The sequence below is a fragment of the Carcharhinus amblyrhynchos genome, chromosome 2 (genome assembly GCF_965287045.1).
Source record: "Carcharhinus amblyrhynchos chromosome 2, sCarAmb.v2.hapA, whole genome shotgun sequence".
NCBI lineage: Eukaryota > Metazoa > Chordata > Chondrichthyes > Carcharhiniformes > Carcharhinidae > Carcharhinus > Carcharhinus amblyrhynchos.
In genome coordinates this window covers 63739222-63765217 of record NC_137325.1, presented here as the reverse complement: position 1 = coordinate 63765217, position 25996 = coordinate 63739222, and the positions used below count along the sequence as shown (strand labels likewise).

Here is a 25996-nt window from a genome sequence, read left to right as displayed (position 1 = left end):
CTCACGGTTCACAAAGCTTCCAATTTTTGTATCATCCTCAAACTTTGTGCCCTGTACATCGAGGTCCAGTTCATGACTATATATCAAAAAGAGCAAGGGTCCCACCACCTTGGAAAACTCCACTACAAACTTTTCTCCTGTCCAAAAAACAGCCTTTATCAACTCCTGGTTCCTGTCGCTTACCCCGTTTTGAATTTATTTTGCTACTGTCCTTTTTATTCTGATAGAATCCCTGCAGTGCAAAAGGAAGCCACTCGGCCCATCGAGTCTGCATTGACCACAACCCACCCAGGACCTAATTCGTAACCCTCATTTACCCTGCTAATCCCCTGATAGGGGGAATTTCCTAGGGTCAATTTAGCGTGGCCAATCAACCTAACCTGCACATCTTTGGACTGTGGAGGGAGACCAGAGCACCAGAGGAAACCCACGCAGACATGGAGGGAATATGCAAACTCCACACACACTGACCTGAGGCCGGAATTGAACCTGGATCCCTAGCGCTGTGAGGCAGCTGTGCTCATCACCATGCCCCCCATCCTATGAGCTCTAACTTTGTTCACAAATCTGCTCAGCACTGTATCAAATGCCTTTTGGAAATTCTTGTCCACCACATCAAGAGCATTATTTTCAATCCTTTGTACCGCTCTAAAATCTCCAGCAAGTTAGTTAAACACACTTTTCTCTTGATCATACTGTTTCCCTTAATTAACCTGAATTTGCCCAAGTTATTATTAATTTTGTCCTGAGTTATTGTTTCTAAAAGCTTCCTCACCACTAAAGTTAAACTTGCTGGTCTGTAATTGCCTAACTTATCTATGCACCATTTTCAGAACAATGGTGTAACATTACAATTCTCCAGATCTCTGACATACTCTAATCTAAGGAATACTGGAAAATTTATGATTAGTGCCTCCACAATTTCAACTCTCACTCATCTCTGTATGTGTGATGTATCCCGTCAATCCTGGTACCTTATCAGCCAACCCAATACCACCCCCTCATCAATTTTAAACCCTGTTAAGTGTCTGAATTATCTCCTGTTCCACCATCACCTAGGAACATTTTCTTCTTTGGTAAAGATGAATACAAAATATTAATTTAATACTTCAACCCTGGCCACCATAGATAAATCCCCTTTTTGGTGCCTAATTGATCCCACTCCTCCTATCATCCTTTCACTATAGTATATATTCATATAATATCCTGAGGGGTCTTGACAGGGCAGATGTGGAGAAATTGTTCCCCAGTCTAGAATTGGCAGTCATGGGTTAAAAAAAAGGGATTGTCCATTTAAGACTGAAGTGAGGAGAATTTTTTCTCCTGTTATTTTTTCTTCTATGTTTCATTCACTTCCCCTCAGTCTTCTACATTTGCCTGGTTCCTCATATTTTCCACCTGACATCTGTGATATTTTTCATCTTGGTCTTTATCTCTTCTGTCATCCAGGGAACTTGGAATATGTTTGTTGTATCTTTTCCCTTTATGGGTATGTGCCGTGATTACGCCTGAATTATCCTCTTTAAAGAGAGGCCCACTGTTCAGTTTGCATTTTTGATGCCAGTCTTTGATTCTAAATTGATCTGGTTCTAATCCATTTTTTAGTCCGTTGAAGTTGGCTTTCCACTCGTTAGTTATTCTTAATCTGGATTGTTGTTTGTCCTTTTCCATAACCAACCTAAACCATATGATATGTAAAACAGTCTCCTAAATGTTCCCCTCCTGACAGTTGATACACTTAGCTCACTTCATTCCCAAGAACCAGGTAAGCAGTTCCCCCCTTCTTGTCGGACTGGAAGCATACTGATATAGAAATCTTCCCTGAACACAGGTTAGGAATTTTTTTCTCTTTCTGTCTTTTATTAGTATCCCAGTCTATTTTGGATAATTAAGAACCCTATTGTAATTACGTTTGCACCTCTCTGTAATTTCCTAGCAAATTTGTTACTGCATGTGTGTTCTGAGAGCCTTTTGTATTTCCCATCTTACTTGTAGGAGTAATTTATAGACCAGGACACAAGGTGATGCCCCAACATGTGTATAACCATACCTAACACAAAAATAGGGCAGAAAGCATATGTCTAATTGTTCCTTATTCTTGAAAGTAAGATTCAAAATGAATGAGTGAAATGCCAGTGATGCTGAGAAAGTATTAATCAGATAAATAAAATGCCTCAAAGTTAGTTTTGCATGAATGTGCTGGCAGATGCAGGCTGCACAAAATGTTCTTTAATATTTGTCAATGTTTGCCATGTTGTCACTTATAATTTCAATGCTTAAACTAACATTGGTGCTTAAGTCCTAGTTACAATCCTTGCTGTGTTATCAAAAATCCAATAAGCAATCAGGATCGGACTGTTTTTACTTCTGGTAGTTTCATCAATTCACGTAGAACCTGAATTGGATTTTACTGGGCGCTGCAGTCCCCACCTCTCTTCTGTCAGCCCCAGCTAAAAGTGGATGGGGAGCAGAATTAATTGATTTTAGGTAAACTACAGCCCTTTTCTCATGAAGTCCGGCAGTTACATAATCTTGCAACTCGGCCAACGTTGTCTACCTGATACGCTGCAGAAGAGGATGTCCCGAGGCATGGTATGTTGGAAAGACTATGCTGATGCTACAACAATGAATGAATGAACACTGCTCGACAATCACCAGGCAGGAGTGTTCCCTTCCAATCAGGGAACACTTCAGCAGTCACGAGCATTCAGCCTCTGATCTTCGGGTAAGTGTTCTCCAAGGTGGCCTTCACAACACATGACAATGCAGAATCGCTGAGCAGAAACTGATAGCCAAGATCCGCACACATGATGACGACCTCAACTGGGGTCTTGGGTTCTTGTCACACTATCTGTAATCTTGGGCTTGCAACCTCTCACTAACTGTCTTGGCTGGAGACAATACACACCTCTTTAATCTGTGCTTGGCCCTCTCTCCACTCACATTGTCTGTATCTTTAAAACTTGATTACCTGTAAAAACTCGCATTCCAACCATTATCTTGTAAATTGAGTTTGTGTCTGTATATGACCTGTTTGAGAACACAAGTCCTCACTCACCTGATGAAGGAGCCTGAGACTCTGAAAGCTGGTGCTGCCAAATAAACCTTTGGACTTTAACCTGGTGTTGTGAGACTTCTTATTATGCTTATCCCAGTCCAAAGCTGGCATCTCCACATCATGGTGATTGAAGGTTACAGTGGCATTGGAAGTTCCTAAGAGCTAACTTACACTGAAAACAGGAACTTTGGATGCGTCAGAAATGGGAAGACCTCTGGACCTGGACCATGCTTACAAACGTGGGCAGCTTTCCCTGTACTTACCCTAGTTTTTGCACTTATTGACTCAGAGCTGCTCCTAGCAGGTGTAAAGTCTGCTCAGGAGTACAGTTCCAAGTAAATCAGGTGGAACGTTAAGCACCACAGTACAACCACAACCCCAATATTTACACTCCATCTTCCCGAGTCCCTCCACCACTCCTAATCAGCCCCTTTCCCTACCTGCATTGGTCACTGACTCCCATGTCTCTCTCTCGGCACTAAGTACTCCTGGCTTAACCCTCAGAAGTGCTCATCATTCTTCCTGCAGGCACTCTCCACTGCTGTCTCATAACTCCTCCTCCTCTTACATCCTAGCATTGCTTACCACCTGGGGTCTGGAGTTTAGCAGGTCTTGCCTGTTTGATAACATAAGTCAGAATTTGCAGTTAAGTGTTAGGCAGCTTTCATTTCAAGGATTTTGTTTCCATTCAGCTGATTCTGTTTTTTCTAAATGTAGTAGTGATCCATGTATAGTGATCTTTGGTCAGAGTCATCAGAAACTCATTAGTGGGGTAGATTTCTGGGCTTTGGTAAAACCTCAGATTTGAGCTCTATCTTTTAGTTTCTTCACAGCAAATTATGCATAAACTGAATGCAGCACTGGCTGAAACTTTATTAGTTTTGAGAGTCTGCTGTGGCTGAGTGGTAGAACTCTCCTCTTGAATTACTGCAGAGATTTGAGCACATAATCTAGGCTGACATTTCAGTGCAGCACTGAGGGAGGTCTGCACAATTGGACGTGTTTTCTTAACAATGAGCTGTTAAACCAAGACAGTGTCTTAATTGGATGTGAAAAATCTAGTAGCATTATTTGAAGAATGGTAGGTGAATTTGCCTTGATGAGCAGGTTAACATTTACCCCTCAACCAACATGACTAACTAATCATTATCTCCTAGCTCCTTTGGGGTCTTGCTGTTTGCAAATTAGTATCCTGTATTTCCTATATTCCAGCTGTAACTACACTTCATTGTAGTTCATTGAATGTCTCTCAATATTTTCCAGACGGTGGTCATGAAAGATGTTGTATAAATGTGAGTCAAAGCTCCTCCCAACCTAACTAGCCTGATGCCTCTCTTGTTGGTGATGAGGCAGTTATGATATTATGTTATCAGTTTGAAGCTTTCCCAGAGAATGGGAAGTTTACTGGAGGAGCTAATTTTATCTTTTCAAAATAACTGCTATAACGTGTGAGAAATTGGTGGATTGTTACCAAGTCTCTCTCTGTTGCCAATAGTGACCCATTTTCTGGGGAAGTTCTACCCTTGTGAGTCATATTAACAAGATAGTGAGGTATGGAGCAGAGCAGAAATTTAGTACTCTGAAAATGATGTTATAATCCAAATCTGATTTATACTGGTCAAAAATGTAGTTCAGTTGAACTAGTTTTAGTTTGAGTAATGCTACCCGTTTTACAGAAGGCTGTTTTTAACTAATGCATCACATAAGCTTTTTATAATTCCATTTAATGCCAAATTTTAATTTTTTTGACAAAAACTACAATGAAGAAGAGAAGTTGCATTTAAGTAGCAGTTTGTGCATACTTAGAACATCGAAAAGGCTTCACAGCTAACAGTTGTTGCCATTATAACCTTAGAATGATAAAATGGTTACACACAAAAGGAAGCTTTAACCAGTCATGCCACTGTCTGCTCTCTGTGGGAGTAACTCTGCTAGTCTCACTCGTCTGTACTTTCCTCTGTTGCCCTGCAAATTTGTTCTGTCCGGATGTTTACCCAATTCCCTTGTGAAATCAACACTTGAGAAACTGCCTTCATGTTCTTTGGTGTGCATTCCAGATCCTGCAACATGCAGTGTAGTTTTTCATCGTGTCACCATTGCTTTTGTGCCAGTCACCAAATTTGTGAACAGCAATCTAGCCAAGGAAACAAATGACCAGATTATTGTTTTGATGCTGTTGGTTGAAGGCCAGGTAGTAGCCAGGCCAACAATGAATTTGCGTGCTCTACATCGAGAGATGCCATTGAGTTTAACGTACCAACCTAAGTAGGTAGATGGGATGAATCTCTGTTTAATGTCTCATCTGCAAGATGTCATCTCCTGTAGTGCAGTGCTACTGTGCAAGCAGAGAATTGCATTCAGTAAATTTTGAGGATTCTATATTTGTCAGATATAGAACGTATTTTGAAGGAGTTGGAATCCAGTGATATGAGGAACTGCATAACTAAAGCAACATTGCTTAATTGGGTGCTAATTCAGTCTCCTCATTTAGAATCCCTAAATAGCTGAATACCAGTGATGCTGGTCTTTATTTTAGTCTTGTCTATACTATTTCTATAAGTGTCACGCTTCCTGTAACATTATTTGGCTATGTTACTTCTGTCATGCATGCCTTTTGTGCTTAAACAAGTAATATACTTGCTGCCACTGTGTCTACAGCATCACTCATTCCTGCTTACTAACATTGGACTGGTCACATCATGATTTCATGCTGTCTGTCCTCATCTCTTTCTGCCGTAGCCTACGATTTCTCTCAAGGGACCTATCCTCATTTTGCTACATTCTTGGAATGACCTTTAAACACTATTAAATATATCATATTCAACTCCCTGCAGTCCCTTGCCTGAACATCTACTAACCAGCTATTCATAGCTTCTGGAAATGAAATGTTTGCAATGGTCTTTGATTTGGAAGCAGTGCGGTAAGGAACATTTGTGGAATCTGTAATTATTTTTAAAGACAGAAATGTATGCCCCCAGCGCCCCTACAAGGTGAATTCACGGGTGGGGAGGAGTATGAAATTGAATGGTTGGGATTCTCCCTGGGAACACTCCTGTCGTGACCCAGATAAATTTCACACTTGGATGGACAAGTCTTCTGGCAGGAATCCCACCCTTTCATCTATAAGGCCCTTATGTCACCGCTTCGTGGCCTTTGTCCATCCATCCTCACTTTTTATGCTGGTGGGTGTGGATAGGGTGACAATACAACATTCCCTCATCTCGAGCAGGAAGGTGGGGGAATGTCTGACCCTGACGGCCCCCTCAAAGTTGGGGTGTCCTCCCCTCAGGATATTGGAGCGCTGTCCCCTCCACACCTTTATTTCTCTCACACATGCGCGCGCGCACACACACACACACACACACACACACACACACACACACACACACACACACACACACACACACACACACACACACACACACACACACACACACTCTCCTGAATCCCCAGGGCATCTCCTGCTCTGCCAGTCCCAGGACTCTGGGATTTAACTGAAGGTACAACACTGCAGTACTATTTCTGATGTGGAGATGCCAGCATTGGACTGGGGATAAACACATTAAGAAGTCTCACAATACCAGGTTAAAGTCCAACAGGTTTATTTGTTAGCAAAAGCCACTAGCTTTCAGAGTGCTGCCCCTTCATCAGGTAAGAGGAAGTTCTGTTCACAAACGTTGATCTTGCCAAGGCCATTTCCCCCCCCCCCACTTCTTGCCTTCAACTAACTGCACAATCTCGAACAGACTATTGTCTGCAGCAAACTACACAGCCTTCAGGAGAACAGTGACCACGACACCACACAACCCTGCCACAGCAACCTCTGCAAGATGTGCTGGATCATCGATATGGATGCCATCATCTCATGTGAGAACACCAGTAAACGGTACATACTCTTGCAACTTGGTCAATATTGTCTACCTGATACGCTGCAGGAAAGGATGTCCCAACGTATGGTACACTGGGCAGACCATGCAGATGCTATGACGACAGATGAATGAACACCGCTCGACAAGCACCAGGGAAGAGTGTTCTCTTCCTGTTGGGGAATACTTCAGTGTCATGGACATTCGGCCTCTACTCTTTGGGTAAGCATTCTCCAAGTATTCTCCATTGTTACAATTCATGATCGTCTGATATCTGACTCTGTCTTTTATTTGGCAGCAATTAGGTTTCTTGGTCTTCAGGGTTGCAAGCAGTTTAGAAGAAGAATAATAGTGCTGCAATATGCAGCCTTCATGACACACGACAATGCAGAGTCGCTGAGCAGAAACTGATAGCCTGGTTCTGCACACATGAGGATGGCCTCAACCGGGATCTTGGGTTCATGTCATACTATCTGTGACCCCCCACAACTTGACTTGCAAAATCTCACAAACTGTTCTGTCTGGAGACAATACACATCTCTTTAACCTGTGCTTAACTCTCTTTCCACTCACATTGTCTGTATCTTTATTACCAAATGAGTAAAGACTTGCATTCCAACCATTATTTTGTAAATTGGGTTTGTGTCTTTATATGCCCTGTTTGAGAACTGAAATCCCACTCACCTGATGAAGGAACAGCGCTCCAAAAGCTAGTTTCTTTTGCTACCAAATAAACCTGTTGGACTTTAACTTGGTGTTGTGAGACTTCTTACTGTACTATTTCTGGCCACTGCAGTGCTGTATCTGGCTGGGTTGGAGAGGTGCCAACCATTCAGATTGGCTGACAGCTCTCATGGCAAAACTTCCTTTTACGGGTTGACTGAAGTCCTGCCCACTGCCAGTCAGTACTCAAATGAGCATTAAATGGCAGTGAGAGTTCCAGAATTGGCAGATATGTACTGCACTCCGACGCTCAGGATGGCGAGGGTCTGTTGCTCGCCATCCTTAATGTCCTAACCTAAGAATATTGTAAGGAGATAAATTATAATTTTCTTGGATATTAGTAAATAGTGGCGCATATGACATGGCGACTGTTGACCTGAAATCAGTAGTGACAAGAGAGTGATTAAGATGAGAAGCTGTGCGGCTGACTGACAAAAAGCTGCAGTGGAGGTGAGAACAGAAAAAGCACTTTAACAAGGAGCTGTTTGTGTGTAATACTGTTAAACAGGATAGAAAGCCAAAGATGTTGTTACATAGAAAATAGAATTTGAGCCTGCCCCACCAACCATTTTGATCATGGCAGATCACCAAATTCAATATCTTGATCCTGCCTTCCCCATGGCATGATGAATTGGATAATTTTACGTTTGCTATAGTTTTGACAAAGCAGGTCAGATTGTTTAACAGGGTTTATTAAAGGGATGGATAAAGGCATCTTTGGGAACGTGTGTCATTAAGATTGTTGTGAACCTAGCTGAGGAAGTTCGGCAGGAATGTAAGGCAGTCTCCAGATATTTCTATTGGAATAGGGCTCTTAGTAAATGTGACTTGAGGATGAATTGAATGAAATTAAGAGATCCTAGAAAGCAGAGGCCGATTTAGAGAACTTTGGAATTGCTGAGGTGCCACAGCTGTGCAGGGAGTGACGTGTTGTGTAAAATCATCTTTGTTGTATCATCAATTTAAAGTGAAATTTACTTTTTTTATTTGAAATATCATTGGCCTGTTAATTCATGTTTAATGTTGGTTCTGATTTGTGTTAAAGTCACAAAAAGTGAGATTTTCGTAATTTATTTAGGGGGTGGTCATTCAATAAATTTTGTTATTTTGGTTTATAACCTCTCACACTGGGATTGTAACACGTTTCATTTTTGAGCTAAACTCAAACAGTGAATTGCTGATTCACAATTTCTAGAAAAATCTGGGCATAATTGCATCATCCTAAATCTACAAATACTAGTGCATTCTAAATCTTCGAAATAAAAACACATTTTTACTCAGTAAGTTTCCATCAGTCTTTCTCTGTTGTACCTGACCGGGACAGACAATAAGTATGGCTCTTGGTAGCAAAGCCCACATCTCATTTCAAAAAAATCGAACAGGGTAGCCTGCTATGGGGAAATCTGTTGTATAACATTACAAACGTTGCACTTTTCCTTCTTTTGGGAACTTTCTGTATCCGAGTTGCTTTGAGGGCGTTAAGTCAAATGCATAGTGTGGAATTGAAGTCATGAGTAGCATGGGGTTTGAACTCTCAATGCCTGGGTTTCTAGTCCAGGATCAGTACTACTAGGCAATCATACCCATTAAGTACTTTGCCTCCCTGTAACAATTCATGATCGTCCGATATCTGACTCCGTCTTTTATTTGGCAGCAATTGGGTTTCTTGGTCTTCAGGGACACAAGCAGTTTAGCAGAAGAATAATAGTGCTGCAGTATGCAGCAGGTATCAGCAAGTCAATTAGCCGATCTATTCCACGATTCGGCAGTCTTCACAGCAACAAAGGGATCGTAAAATCAATTCATGGGAGCATTTAATTCTCCTTCCACATGATCAGGTAGATTTTCTGTGGGCATGTCTAAAAAATGTAGTAAATGTTGGCAGCTGAACTGATTGATTATTGAAAATTGGAAAGATTCTGGTAGCGCTACCGATCATATTGTTACATTTATGACATGATATGTCAGCTTCAGTCGTCCTTGCCATATTTGCATGTGCCCAGCAGGATCCCTGTGTTGATGACTAGTATAATGCCCAGGAAATCCCAGTTCAGGGCTTCATACTCCCATATTTGTTCCTTTTGATAAATGTGAGCATCCTCTTAATGCTAACATCATTTGAAGTCTTTCAGGTTATTTTTTTTTCCTTGTCATTTTTGCATGACTTGGGAAAGTCATCCCAATGTGCTTGGGGAGGAAGCCTAATTTGGCAGTTTAGTTTTATAGTTTTATACTAATGAGAAAAGTCTATGACCGTGTAATGTTTTCCTTTCTCTCAAACAAATTCACATGAGATCAAGGCTACAATGTCAACAAGCAGACCCCCCCTGCAGCTGTTCTTTTCCGGATTTTTGGAAAATCAACATGATTATAAGACATTTCAGTCATATTGAAAAGAAAACTTGATGTATATAGCTCCTTCAGTATTCTCATGACCTCAAAAATTGCTTCACATCCAATAAAGTATTCTGTTGTAACGAAGGCAAATGAGATGACTGTTTGTGCAGAGCAAGATCTGATGAGCAGATGTGAAAAATGGCCATGGCCTGTTTTTTAAGTGATAGTGAAGAATAAATGTTGGCTGAATCATAGGTGAACTCTTCAGGTAGTGCTGTGGGATCTTTTATGGCAATCTGAAACGGCAGATGTGGCCTCAGTTTAATATCTTATTTGAAAGGATGGCACCTCAAACAGTGTAACTGTCTCTCTGTACTGCACTGAGGTATCCTTTAGAGTAAGCACTCAAATCTTTGGAATGGGTCTACTGACAGAGTTGTAGAAGAATGGGCCTCAGAGAGAATACAGACACTGGAGAGAGCTAGGAAGGAGTGAACATGGGAGAGAGCGCAGAGATTGTCAATGACTTCAGAAAGCATAGTGGACAACTTGCCTGTCTGCATCAGTGGAGACGAAGTAGAAATGGTTGAGAGCTCCAAGTTTTTTGGTCTCCCCATGCCGACACTACAGTTAAGAAGGCCCACCAATGCCTCTAGTTTCTCAGAAGCCTAAGGAAATTTGGCATGTCTGCTACGACTCTCCAACTTTTGCAGATACACCATAGAAAGCATTCTTTTTGGTTGTATCACAGCTTGGTATGGCTCCTACTCTACCCAAGACGGCAAGAAACTACAAAAGCTGTGAATGTAGCCCAATCCATTACGCAAACCAGCCTCCCATCCATTTGACTCTGTCTACATTTCCCACTACCTTGGAAAAACCGCCAGCACAGTTAAGGACCTCACGCACCTGGACATTCTCTCTTTCACCTTCTTCCGTTGGGAAAAAGATAAAAATGTCTGAGGTCATATACCAACTGACTCAAGAACAGCTTATTTCATGCTGCCATCAGACATTTAAATGGACCTATCTCTTCTTAAGTTGATCTTTCTTTACAACTAGCTATGACTGTAACACTATATCTTGCACTCTCTTCATTCTTTCTCTATGAACGGTATGTTTTGTCTGTATAGCATGCAAGAAACAATATTTTTCACTATACTAATACATATGAAAATAAATCAAATCAAAGAGAGAGCTATGAAGGAGTAGGATGGGAGACAGTACAGTGAGCAGCGACAACTGTGATGGAATGGGACTGGAGAGAGCACAGGGACTGATCACAGCTATGAGTATCAGACTGGGAAAGAGTATAATGAAACAATTAGAGGATTCAAAGTATTTGTAGGGGGAAAGGTGTGAGCCAGAAATTGTGGTACACATTGCTATTGAGGTCCAAAGGTCTTATTTTCAGGAGGGAGAATGTAAGTTTAAAAAGTAGGACCTTGAGGGTAATAATCTCTGGATTACTCCTGTGCCATGTAGAGACAGGAAGATAAGGAGGATCAGTGCTTACTTGAAGTATGGTGCAGGAGGGAGGGCTTCAGGTTCATGAGAAATTGGAACCAATTTTGTGATAGAAGGCACCTGCTCAAAAGGAACAGGTTGCACCTTAACAGGACTGGTGACAATGTCCTTGTGTGCATGTTCAAAGTGCTTATGAGGGTTTAAACTGGCAGGGATTGGGCACCAGTATATGGTAGTAGAAAATGTGAATAAAAATGAGTGTTTGATAGTGCTAAAGAAGGAAGTAGGAACATCTACATGATGTGCTGCAGGAGCTCACCAAGGTTCCTTTGGTATCACCTTTCAAACCCACAACCACTACCATCTAGAAGAAAAGGCGGCAGACATTTGGGAACACCACGACCTTAAGGTTCCCCTCCAAGTCACTCATCGTCCTGACTTGGAAATATATTGCCATTCCTTCACTGCTACTGGGTCAAAATCTGGAATTCCCTCCCTAGTAACACTGTGGATGTACTTGTACCTCAGGGACTGCTGCAGTTCAAGAAGGCAGCTCACTACTACCTTCTCATGGGCAACTAGGGATGGTCAATAAATGCTGGCCAGACAATGATGCCCACATTCTGTAAATGAATTGTAAAAAATAGATAGGAGGGGACTGAAAAGAACACGAGGAATACAAAAGACAAGACTAGAATACATGAATGCAGACACAGTGTGGTGAATAAGGTTGGTGAGTCGCACGCACAAATACTGTGGGGGAATATGATGTATTGGCAATAATGGAAACAGGAATTAAGAATGGCAAGGACTGGGCAATTCATATACAAGGATATAAAATGTTCAGAAAATATAGAGAAGGGGAAAAAGAAGGTGGGAATGACAGTAATGATTGGAGAAGTCATTGGTTTTGGAAAGAGAATTTCCTCGCAGGGACAAGGACAGAATCTGTTTGGTTAGAGTTGGGGAGCAAATCACTCTATTTGTGATATTCTGTAAGCTTCCAAGTAGTGAGAAAGAGAGAGAGTGAGGAACAAATCTACAGGGAAATCAGGGATGTCCAAGAACTATGTTACTGGGGAACTTTAATTACTGAAATACGATTGGGATAGGAATAAAGGGCAAGGAGTGGGGAGGATCTTCCCTGATCATCGTGTTTTTGGGCCAGCTAGAAGGGAGATATGGTTAGATCTGATGCCTGAAAAGTGTCTGTGGGGAAACATTTGAATAAGAGTGATTACTGTATAATAAGGTTTAGATTAGTAATGGAGAACAGCAGGCAACTACCTAAAATAGAGCTTCTAAATTGGAGGAGAGCTAAGTAGCTAAGTTCAATGTGACTAAAAGCTATCTAGCCAGGACAAAATGGAACCAGGGGCTGACAGGAAAAAGTGTAACAGAACGATGAATGACCTTTAAGGAAGAGATGCTTTGGGTAGAGGCTGGGTGCACTCCAACAAGGGCAAAAGTTAAGTGAGTCAAAATTGGGGCTGCTTGAATGACAAAGGAGATTGGGGGATGATGAAACAAAAAGAGGAGGGTGTAAATCTTCAGTTGAAAACCAGGTCAAATATAGTAGGTTGAGAGGGAAGATGACAAGGAAAATAAGACTGGCAAAAAGAGAGTTTGAGATTAGATTGGCAGTCAACAAAAAAGGGAACCCAAAAATTGTCTATGAGCATGTAAATAGTACGAAGTACAGTGGGTCCTTTTGAGAAAGAAGGCAATTGTATGCTTAGAAGTGTGGGCGAGGTCATAATAGTTGAGTTCTTTGCATCGGTGTTTACTAAGGAAGAGGGACCTGCCAATAAATCGGAAGTGGAGGCAATGGATAGTGTGAAGATTGAAAGGGAAGTCGTACTACAAAGGCAGACTGTACTTGGGGTAAATAAGTCACCTGGTCTGGATGGCTTGCATCCCAGATTGCCAAATGAAGTTGGGGTGGAGATAGCAGCAAGGTGGATTTTAATTTTTCAAACCATCCCTAGATATGGGGGAGGTGCCAGACGATTGAAGAGTGGCAAATGTGACACATTTATTGAAGAAAGGGTGTAAGGACAATCTTCACAACTACAATTAGTCTAAAATCAATGAGTTTTACCCTTTTAGAATCCTTGATTGGAGGAATGTAATCAACAGGTACTTGGAGAGATTTGTGTTAATTAAAGAGAACTGATTTGTACAGGAGTTAAGGGATATAGATTTGTGATTTTGGGCAAGAGGTACATATAGGGGGGAATATGAAGACCGTTTTAATGCAGTGACTGGTAATGACCTGGAACTCGCTGCCTGCGGAAGTGGTAAATACTGAAACAATCAGTGCTTTGAAAAGGAACTAAGATGATAAACTTGTAGCGCTATGGGGAACCAAGCATGGGAATGGGACTGACTGGATCACTCTGCACAAAGCCAGCATAGATTTGATGGGTAGAATGGCCTTTTTTGCTGTGAATGATTCTGAGGTACTAGGTCCATCAAGGAGCCAAGGCTGGCACTATCTGAAATAAAATACATCATCTTATCTCTCAGGGGAACGATCATGCCTCGAAGATGAAAATCATATCAATCCTTGTTCTCAATAAAATTAAAAACAAGTCGGTATCACAATTTTTCTGTCCAATATGGTAAAATTAATGTAGCACTTTATTCCACATGGATTAAGCAGAATTACTCTTTATAGTCTCAGCTGTGAGTGGGAGATGAGATTATAAAATTAAATTGTACTTAATAGTTTTAACGAGGCACTAGCATCTTCCAGCTAGAGCACTGATATTTGAATACAGTTAAAGTTCTCCTGCGGTGATGAGACAAGTAATAACTATGTCAAATGATTGCTGTGCAGGGAGTACATGTGCACACCCAGAGAGTTTCATTTAATTTAGAAGTTTGTGATTTTACTTGAAAGAGGAATTGGAAATTTTTGATAGAGCGTAAGTTTTGGCAAATATTTGATTGTGGATAAGGTGGTTCCCAAGCCTAGGTTTGTTCTGAGACAGTGGCTGAGATAGCTAAATGAGATTTCAAAGTTATTCATTATGATTTCAATTGAAACACAAAATTAAAGCGCAGATAAGTCATTTGGATTAGTTGTCTTATGTGGTGCAAATTCAAATCATAGAATGGTTACAGCACAAGAGGAGGCCATTCAGCTGGTTCCCCGCATGAACTACTCAGCTGGTTCCACTCCCTTTCCCTACTTCATAACTTTACAATTTTTTTATCTCTCCAGGTAATTGTCCAATTCCACTTTGAAAGTCACAATTGATTCGGTTTCTATCATACTGTTAGGTGATACATTCTAGTTCCTGACCACACACTGACCCAACAGTCCATACAGCCTTCACCCCACCAGTTTTGACTAATTAGAGAAGCATACAAATAGCTTCTTCTTTCTCTGGGACAATAACTTCATTTAGTATGTTAATTGCCTCTTGTTATGTCTTTTTTAAAACTTGAATACTCTAGTGCTTTTTTTAAAAAAATGAAGATGACTCTGATTTTCAAATCTATTATGACAAAATGAACAAAAAAAACTTAATGTGGAAACCTCTATGTTTGAAATCTCAGAAGAACATAAGAAATAGGAGCAGGAGTAGGCCATCTAGCCCTTCGAGCCTGCCCCGCCATTCAATAAGATCATGGCTGATCTGAAGTGGCTCAGTTCCACTTTTCCGCTTTCTCCCCATAATCCTTAATTCCCTTGCCTACCAAAAACCTATCTACCCGTGTCTTAAATATATTTAGCGAGGTAGCCACCGCCACATTAACGGGCAGAGAATTCCAGAGATTCACCACCCTTCGAGTGAAGAAGTCCCTCCTCAACTCCCTTCTAAACTGCCCCCCCCCCTTATCTTGAGGCTGTGCCCCCTAGTCCTGCTGTCTTTTCTGAGCAGGAAGAATCTCTCTACCTCTACCCTGTCCAACCCCTTCATTATCTTATACGTCTCTATAAGATACCCCCTCATCCTTCTAAACTCCAACGAGTACAAACCCAGTCTATTCAGCCTCTCTTCATAGTCCAACCCCCTCATCTCTGGTATCAGCCTAGTGAACCTCCTCTGCATTCCCCCCAAGGCCAAAATATCCTTGCGCAAGTGTGGTGACCAAAACGGCTCCAGCTGCGGCCTCACCAGTGCCCTGTACAGTTGCAGCAAGACCTCCCTGCTTTTATATTCAATCCCCCTCGCTATAAAGGCCAGCATCCCATTTGCCTTCCTGATCACCTGCTGCACCTGCAGGCTGGGTTTTTGCGATTCATGCACAAGGACCCCCAAGTCCCTCTGCACCGTAGCATGCTGCAGCTTTTCGCCCTTTAAATAATAATCCCTCCTACTATTATTCCTGCCAAAGTGGATAACCTCACACTTGCTAACATAGTACTCCATCTGCCAGGTCCTCGCCCACTTGCTCAGCCATCCAGATCCCTCTGCAGACTTTCCACACCCTCCGCACAATTTGCTTTTCCACTTATCTTTGTGTCATCAGCAAATTTCGACACCCTACACTCAGCCCCCTCCTCCAGATCATCTATATAAATGGTAAATAGTTGAGGCCCCAGCACCGATCCCTGGGGCACTCCACTAGTCACCAACCGCCAATCAGAATAGCACCCATTGATACCAACTCTCTGCCTCCTATTAGACAACCAATCCTCTATCCACGCTAACACCTTACCCCCAACTCCATGCCCCCAACCTTCTGAAGCAACCTTTTGTGTGGCACCTTATCAAACGCCTTCTGAAAATCAAGAAACACCACGTCCACCGGTTCCCCTCTGTCTACCGCACTAGTCACATCCTCATAGAAATCCAATAGATTTGTCAGACACAACTTCCCCTTAACGAATCCGTGCTGCGTCTGTTCTATCAAGCAATTCTTCTCAAGGTGCCGCGCTATTTCTTCTTTGATGAAGGATTCAAGCATTTTTCCCACAACAGACGTTAAACTAACCAGCCTATAATTCCCTGCCTTTTGCCTGCTACCTTTTTTAAACAGCGGCGTAACATTAGCCGTTTTCCAATCTTCCGGCACTTCCCCGGAATCCAGCGTGGTTTGGAAAATAATCACTAAGGCATCTACTATCACCTCGGCCATTTCCTTCAGAACCCTGGGATACATTCCATCCGGTCCTGGGGACTTGTCCACCATCAGTCCCGCTAGTCGATCAAGCACTACCTCTCTAGTGACAGTGATCGCATTCAGGCCCTCAACTCCTACCATCCTTCTATCTTTAATACCCGGCAAACTATTCGCGTCCTCCTCCGTGAAGACCAAAGCAAAAAACTTATTTAAGGCCTCAGCCATTTCCTCATCCCCCACCACTAAATCCCCCCTCTCATCCTGTAAGGGTCCAACATTCACCCTAGCCAGCCTCCTCCTCTTTATATATTTATAAAAACTCTTATTATCCTTTTTTATATTTAGTGCTAGTTTAGCTTCATAGCCTATCCTTCCCTTCTTTATCATCTTCTTCGTCATTCTTTTGTTGATTTTTGAACCTCTCCCAATCCTCTACTTGCCCACTACTTTTAGCCACTCTAAACACATCAGCTTTTAATTTAATACTTTCCTTTAATTCCTTCGATAACCAAGGCTGATTATCCCTTCTCCTACGATCCTTCTTTACCATTGGAATATATTTCTGCTGAGCACCGAAAAAGCTCTCCTTAAAGATCCTCCACTGTTCCTCAGCAGCCCTACCGACCAATCTGCACCCCCAATCTACATTTGCCAATTCCTCTCTCGTCCTATCGTACTCCCCTCTGTTCAAACAGAGGACACAGGTCCGGGACCCTACTTTCTCATCCTCCATCTGCATCAAAAATTCAACCATACAATGATCGCTCTTCCCAAGAGGGTCCCTCACAACAAGGTCCCTAATTCTACCTGCCTCGTTACACAACACCAGATCTAAGATAGCTCGCTCCCTCGTTGGTTCCATCACACACTGTTCAAGGAAACTATCCCGGCAGCATTCCAAGAACTCTTCCTCAAGCCCACCATGTCCGACATGGGTCAACCAATCAATATGTAGATTGAAATCCCCCATAATTATCTCCGTTCCATTCCTGCATGCATTATTTATTTGCGTGTTTGTAGCCCGCCCCACCTCCAAGTTATTATTTGGGGGCCTATAGACCACACCCACCAGCGTCTTCCTCCCCTTACTGTTTCTTATCTCCACCCACAACGATTCCACATTCTGCTCTTTGGAGCCTACATCTTCCCTTACTACCGCCCTGATACTATCTCTAATCAACAGAGCTACCCCTCCCCCTTTTTCCTCCCATCTATCCTTCCCTTTTGTTTTGGACTTTTGTACCTGCATTGAGTCCTGGATCTTGTTCCTTCACTTTGTAAATTATAGGAAATCTATATTGTACATTAGGACATTGGAATTAATACACTGAACATTCACCAGAGCAGGTATACTTCCTTTATGTTTTTGACATTGTAAATTATTTCCTATTCTCTGGTGAGCAGTAACTGTTGTTCTCCTGCATTCTTCTCCTCTTTGCAATGATGCCGAATTTTGGTATATGAAGTTTTCTGTGTCTTGTGTCTAAATAATTTAAATGAATAAAGTTTGAAAAGTCCCAACACAGGTGACACCTGCCTGATCACTGTCTACATGGAGCAAGTGCTGAATGCCATTTTCTTTTGTCTTTTCTGCCTTCTTCAATAAAGGTGGATGAAATTGTGAAGCAGTCTGAATTTGGAGTGTATTTTGGAAATCCACAAGTGTAGGCACATCAACCAAGAACAAATGGGTAAGTGCCTTGCATTGGGAGTGTGCTACAAACTCCCTTTTGGAAGTCTTTTAAGGTCAGAAATTTTCTGTCTGATACTATATAGTGAAAGTGTATGTGAGAAGCAATTATGGGTTGATGTGGGGTTGCATTTGGATTAACATCAGTGTTTAACATTCAAGTGTGCTTAGCTACTGTACCCACTCTGGCATTGTTTAGACTCAAAAAGCCTCATGCCACTGTTTTAGACAGAGCATCCATTTTCCTATTTTGTTGGGCCTTTTACAATTTGTGCTGAATGTAACTGCTCCTTAAGAATGTGGGGTTGGGGGAGGGTGGGGGAATAACAGGTATGTAAAAATCAAATGCAAGATGTTTATAAACTTTACCTGGTTCTGGGTGCTGTGTGCCATTTATTCAGTTTTCTGGCTAGAATGTTTTTCACACGTTTGTTTTTCCAATTTTCTCTATTTTCCTGAAGGTTTGACTTATGCTGGATAGCGTGTCACTGATGGCGAAATTCTGTACTGCTTTACCCAAGTGGTCATTTATTTTGTACTTAATGCTGAATGACTGGCATGGGCAGGGGGCAGTGACGTTGAGTGAGGAAAAGGTCTTAATGGGCAGCAATGAGAATTAGAAATCTTTTATTCCCTCCAGCCCAGGGTATTGAGGTAAGTTGTAGTACTTCACCAAATCCATTATCTCCCAGGCCACTGTCTGAGACAGTTAGCAACCTTGGGATTCTGTTTGACAATATTTCACCCAATATTTGCTCCATCACTAAAGCTGCTTACTTCCACCTCTGTAGCACTGCAATCTCTGGCCCCATCTCAGGTCAATTGCTGCTGAAACTCCCACCTGTACCTTTGGTTTCCTCGAGATATGACTGCTCTAATGCACTCCAGGCCAACATCCCATCTTCCACTGACCATAAACATGATTTTGCTCAGAACATCCATTCTCCTATCACCCCTGTGGTCACAGGAAAAAAAAGGTTCCCAGTTTGGCAAAGCCACAATTTTAAATTTCACAGTTTAAAAAATTCTCATTCTTGTTTTCAAAACCATCCATGACCTCAGCTTTTTCGATCTCTGTGACCACCCTTTGGGACCTTGTGCTTCTTCAATTCTGCCCTCCTGCAAATTTCCAATTTGAATTGCTCTACTATTTGCTGGCTGTGTCTTTATCTGCCATGGCACAAAGATTTGGAATTTTCTCCCCAAATCTCTGCCTCTCTAAAACTCTCTCCTCATAGAAACCAGAAGCAGGTGTAGGCCATTTGGCCCTTCATGCCTACTCCACCATTCATCTTGATCATGGCTGATCATCGAATTCAAGATCCTAAACCCTCCTTCCTCCCATATCCCTTGATCCTTTTAGCCCCAAGAGCGAGATCTAATTTCTTCATGAAGTCAGGCAATGTTTTGGCCTCAGCGACATTTGACGATAGTGAATTCTGCACATTCACCATCCTCTGGATGAAGAAATTTCTCCTCACCTCAGTTCTAAAAGGTTTATCCCTTATTCTCAGACTATGACCCCTAGCTCTGGAGTCCCCACCATTGGGAACGTTCTTTCTGAATCTGTCTAACTGTGTTAGAATTTTATAACTTTCTATGAGATCCTCTCTCACTCTTCTATATTCCAGTGAATATAATCCTAGCCGACTTAGTCTGTCCTCAATTGACAGACCTGCCATCCCAGGAATCAGCCTGGTAAACCTTCGCTGTACTCCCTCTATAGCAAGTACATCTTTCCTTAGATAAGGACACCAAAACTGCACACTATATTCCTCACTGACGCCCTGTATGATTGCAGCAGAACATCCCTATCCCTATACTCAAATCCTCTTGCTATCCTCTATCATCTTGACCATTTGTCGCCTTTACTGCATGCTGTACCTGTATGTTTTCTTTCGGCAACTGATGCACAAAGACTTCAAGATCTCGATGAGTATCCACCTCTCTCAATTTACCCCTATTCAAGTAATAATCTGTCTTCCTATTATTGCTATCAAACTGGATAACCTCACATTTATCCACATTATACTGCATCAGCCATGCAGATGCCCACACACTCAGTCTGTCCGAATCACACTGAAGCATCTCTGCGTCCTCCTCACAGCTCACCTTCCTACCCAACTTTGTATCATCTGCAAATTTGGAGGTAGTACATTCAGTTCCCACTTCCAAATCGTTAATGTATAATGTGAACAGTTGGGGTCCTAGCACAGATCCTTGCGGAACCCAACTAACCACTGACTGCCAACCAGAAAAAGACTCATTTATGCTAAATCTTTGCTTTCTACCCATCTCAAGACATTACCTGCAATCCTGTGTGATTTAACTTTACATAGTAGTCTGTTATGTGAGACCTTGTCAAAAGCCTTCTGAAAGTTTAAATAAACCACATTTGCTGGTTCTCCTCAGTCAACACTACTAGTTACATCCTCAAAGATTTCCGATAGATTCACCAAAGATGATTCTCTCGTGTAAATCTGTGCTGACTTTATCTGATTATACCACTGCCTTCCAAATGCTGAGTTATGAAATAATTGTTAATGGACTTCTGCAACTTTCCCAGTATCAACGTTAAGCTCACTTGTTTATAGTTCCCTGTTTTTTTTCTCCTCCATTTTTGTACAGCGAACTTACATTACCTACTCTCCAATCTGTAAAAACCAGCCCAGAGTGCAAAGAATCTTGTAAGATAGCCAACAATGGATCTACTATTTCTAGGGCCACTTCCTCTGGGATGAAGATTATCAGGATCCAGAGATTTATCCACCTTCAATCCCATCAATTTTCCCAGTACCATTTCTCTACTAAAGCTGATTTCCTTCAGCTCCTTACTGAAAATTGTTTCTCTCAGACCTTCTAGAACGTTATGCATGTCTTCCTCTATAAAGACTGAAGCAAAGTACAAATTTAATTCCTCAGCCCTTCCATTACTTCTCATTATGAATTCTCCCAATTCTGACTGTAAGGAGCCTACATCGTTTTTGTCAATCATTTTCTTTTTACATATCTATAGAAACTTTTACAGCCAGTTTTTAAGTTCCCTGCTAGCTTACTTTCGTACTCTATTTTTCCCTTCTTAATCCCTTGGTCCTCCTTTGCTAATTTTAAACTGCTCCTAATGCTCAGGCTATTGCTTTTTCTTGCCAATTTGTTTGCTTCTTCCTTGAAAGTGAGTACATAAGAAATAGGAGCAGGAGTAGGCCATCTAGCCCTTAGAGCCTGCCCCGCCATTCAGTAAGATCATGGCTGATCTGAAATGGATCAGTTCCACTTTCCCGCCTGCTCCCCATAACCCTTGTCTATCAGAAATCTGTCTACCCGTGACTTAAATATATTCAACGAGGTAGCCTCCACCACTTCAATGGGCAGAGAATTCCCAGAAGAGATTCACCACCCTTTGAGTGAAGAAGTTCCTCCTCAACTCTGTTCTAAACTGCGCCCCCCCCCCCCCCCGCCGCTTATTTTGAGGCTGTGCCCTCTAGTTCTGGTTTCCTTTCTAAGCAGAAAGAATCTCTCTACCTCTACCCTATCTAGCCCCTTCATTATCTTGTAAGTCTCTACAAGATCCCCCGTCATCCTTCTAAACTCCAACGAGTACAGGCCCATTCTATTTAATCTCTCCTCATAAGCTAACCCCTCATCTCTGGTATCAGCCTGGTGAACCTTCCCTGTACTCCCTCCAAAGCCAATGTATCCTTTCACAAATACGGGGACCAAAACTGCACACAGTACTCCACTTGCAGCCTCACCAGTGCCTTGTACAGTTGCAGCAAGACCTCCCTGCTTTTATATTCTATCCCCCTCACGGAAAAGGCCAACATTCCATTTGCCTTCTTGATCACCTGCTGCATCTGCAGACTGAGTTTTTGTGATTCGTGCACAAGGACCCCCAGATCCCTCTGCACAGTCGCATGCTGCAAATTTTCCCCGTTTAAATAATATTCCTTCCTACTATTATTTCTACCAAAGTGGATAACCTCACATTTGCTAATGTTATACTCCATCTGCCAGGTCCTCGCCCGCTCACTCAGCCTATCCAGATCTCTCTGCAGACTTTCCACATCCTCCATGCAATTCGCTTTTCCACTCATCTTCATGTCGTCAGCAAATTTTGTTACCCTCTTTCTTTAACCTTTTGTCATTTGTACCAATATGTACTATGACCACTGGCTGTTTGCCTTCCCCCTTAAGAATGTCCTGTCGCTGCTCCAAGACATCCTGGACCCTACCACCAGGGAGACAACATACCATCCTGGAATCTCATTTGCGGCCACAGAAACACCTCCCTATCCCCCTTATAATTGAATCCTCTACAACTACTGCATTCCAGCACATTTCACTCCTCCCTACAGGAGAACCAACCATGATGCAACGGATTTCATAGTTGCTGTTTTCCTTTGACAGGCCATTCCCCTCAACAGTTTCCAAAACTTGGAGGGGAATAGCCATAGGAGATTCCTGTTCTTAGCTCTGTTGCTTTGCCTGGTGGTTACCCATTCCCTTCCTGGCAATGCTGTCTGAGCCTGCAGTGTGACCACCTCTCTATACATACTATCCATGATATTCTCTGCCTCATGGATGCCCACAGTGTCCCCAGCCAGCGCTCCAATTCCGAAATGCTCCAGTTCCAGGCCTGCAGCTGGAAACATTTCCTGCACATGTGCTGCCTGGGCACTGGAACGTTCCCGGCCTTCCACATGGAGCACAAAGAGCGAAACAGAGCTTGGAACTCTCCTGTCATATCTTACTTCTTTAAACTGAACTTTTGAAAGATGTTTTGTTTGAGAATATATCCAATTTTCTAGTGCCCTTCTTTCCTGCTCCTTGTTACACCGAAAATAACATTTACAAACTATAAACCACAGAAATGCTTGAAGATGCCCCTTAAAACCTACCTGACCTAATGTCTCCATCAGTGGCTTAGTGTCTGATTTTGTTTGATGAAACACCTTGAGATGTTTTATTATATTAAAGGAGATATTTAAAAGCATGTCACTGTTATTGTAGCTGGGCTGAGTTAAATCAGCGCAGACATAAAACGTTTGATCTTCCTAGTCTGTGGCTCAACATTGTTCCAGTCATTACACTCAACAATTAGTTGAGCCATGATGAGTATTAAATTCACTTTATCCATCTTTTAATTCAGGTAATGGGCATTGTGCTGAAATCTAAGTCATGTCCACTTTTAAAATGATAAAACTGAGATTTATATTTAATTTTATAACAAAACATAAAAGGGGAAATCTGAATAATTCTGAACTAGGGTTAAGATGGAAACTTTATTTCCCCATAAGGTTTGAGCTGAAAATAATGTTAGCCTATCTATAAGAAGGAAGAACAGATATTGCTTGGATCATCTGATGAGGCAGATGATCAAGCACACATCAGCATTTGTGGGAGAGCAAATTAATATTTCAAGTGAAAAATCTTTCTTCAAAATTGAAAAATGAAAACATGTATTTTTCTCAGCATTTTGCAGTTCTTGGGCATAAGGCCTGATGTTGTGCCTCTGTTCTCCAGTTGCTCATTGATTTGAGCCACTATATTGTATCGGGAAATGCATCTGGCTGAGTTAAATATGAAAATGTTTGCAGGTTTTGCAGATCATGGAGATCAACCATGTTATGGTGAGCACAAAAGGGTGTGCTTACACAAAAAGTTCATGGGAGGAAGACTTTTTTCAAAAAAAATTGTTGCATTGCAGTCAGGAATTTATTGCATAGGTGTCAAATGCCCAGGAGCGTGGGACCAGATCCGTGTGTTAGAACCTGAACAAGCTGTGCATGAAAATATATTTTAATTTCCTTGTATGACTCTCCAGTATTGAACAAAACATTCTGAAAGATCCCAAGTTGGAATCTTTAACACTCCCTGTGCTGTTCTTTGGATATTTTTGTCAAATTTATAGGTGTCAATGCCCCTGCTGCTTACTTGCTCATTTCTTCCTATTTAAGCTGGTTAGTGTTCCTGGTTCTCTAGACCTTATGTGAATTGCTACTCTATCTCTCTACTCTCTGCTGCTGCATTTTATGCCACCTTAAAATGCTGTGCCTTCTTCCTGTATAACCATTTAATCCATTGATGTAATTTATCTGGATGTCTATTCCTTATAAGTTAACCTGAAATATGTGGTCAGACAGCTCATTTTAGCCAGTGGTGCAATTGAAGTATTGTACACTGTGGGCTGACCATACTTAATCTGCATTTTTACCCATGGGTTAGAGTGTATCCCGGTCCAAGACATCTTTTCATCACACATGAACAGTAAGTTTTGAGTTATCAAAGTTCTGCTTACGAAAAGTTAAATTTTTAAGTGGCGGCTTGAATTATAAAAAGCTACTCCAAAGATGGCACTAATAATTTTGCTATTCAAAGGGGGAAGTATGGGAAATGGTTAGTTTTGACAGCAAAGCTGGTGGCTGCATGAAGCTTTCAGTGCTCATATGTAGTGTCATGGAACAACTGGAAACAAGGATGCAGTCTGCAAAAACTTAAATGGCTGGGTGAATAATAAATTGTCCAAGGTGGAGGGAATGGGTAGGTAAAAATAGTTTTTTAAAATGAATTCAACCATTTGATCTGTGGAATTAGTGGTGAGCACAGATTCATCAACATTGTTAACCACATTACAGACTTATAATGCAACAGACAGATTTTTGATTTATACATCCATCTGCACCAAAACTGCTTGATGTTGGGAAAGCCTAGCTGCAGGAAACTGACCTGTTCTTCCAGAAAATAACTGTCTGTATGACTGGAATGACGTTGCAATGAACATTTTGCTTCCAGCACATTATTAAGACTTGCAGTGAAACAGGAATGTAAAATTGTACAACTGTGGAAGTGCTTTTTAGTTTCCATTGTATTAAGAAGGAATATGGATTTTCTGACACTGAATCTTGCTGAGTTAGGTAATTTTATTTGTATTCAGCAGGTCGTTTTTGGCTTTGGCACTAGTAATGTTGATGAACTAAAACTATTCTTTTAGACTGGTTGAATATATAGATGGGTGATGGCCACTGCTACTGAACAACTAATTAAAAAGAGAGTAGTTTCCAAGATGACTTGCAATTTCTGGAATCTGGATTTGAATCCAGCTTAGCCTGATGGGATATAGATCTCTCTCATGTAATTGTTTAGAATACAGAATACAGAATCCTACAATGCAGAAACAGGCCCTTCGGCCCATCAAGTCTGCACCGACCACAATCCCACCCAGGCCCTATCCCCATATCCCTACGCATTTACCCGCTAATTCCTCTAACCTGCACATCCCAGTTTCTTTGCTTGGAGACAAGAACACTTACCAGCGACTGGAAGGAAAAAAAACAAAAAGCAAAACCTCTTACCGTCTGCACCAAATTCCCAATTTAGCACTCAGTTACCAGATCACTATGTGCTGATCGCTCTGTGCAGTAGGAAACACTACTTATATACAGCTTATGAAAACATCAAAATCAACACAAAAATGTTTACATTTGTATTTAAAAGCAAGTGATCAGAAATAATCTAGCCTTAGTCTAAAAAAAATTTTAAAGATCATTCTTTTGAGCTCCATGGGTGCCATGTTACTGAGGCAGAGTAAAGGGAGCTTTATCCTGCATCTGTGTATTCTGTATTTCAGATGATATATTGCTGACAAAGCATTCCCAAAAGTGGGAAAGCTTCCCGGTATTGCTGTTTACCAAGAGCGCTCAAGAACATCAAAATGGTGGGCTTAGTAAGCATTTAAGTGAGCTCTCTTGCATTGTGTTTCTGCATGATTTCATATTT

At 41.7% G+C, this 25996-nt stretch overlaps 1 protein-coding gene across 9 annotated transcripts in view; it reads left to right on the top strand.

Moving 5' to 3' along the window:
- pals2a (protein associated with LIN7 2, MAGUK p55 family member a) overlaps positions 1-25996 on the top strand; it is a 228761-nt gene that overhangs the window by 69449 nt on the left and 133316 nt on the right. For 6 of the 9 annotated variants that reach the window (XM_080206828.1, XM_080206837.1, XM_080206793.1 and 3 more), the window contains exon 2: positions 18139-18221. The exons of 2 other annotated variants lie outside the window; for them this stretch is intronic. In XM_080206828.1, the coding sequence (XP_080062954.1) occupies positions 18218-18221 (4 nt within the window). In that variant the 5' untranslated portion in view covers positions 18139-18217. Of the gene's footprint in view, positions 1-7124; positions 7147-18138; positions 18222-25996 lie in introns of those variants that run through there. One more of the 9 variants, XM_080206820.1, reaches the window with a different exon arrangement.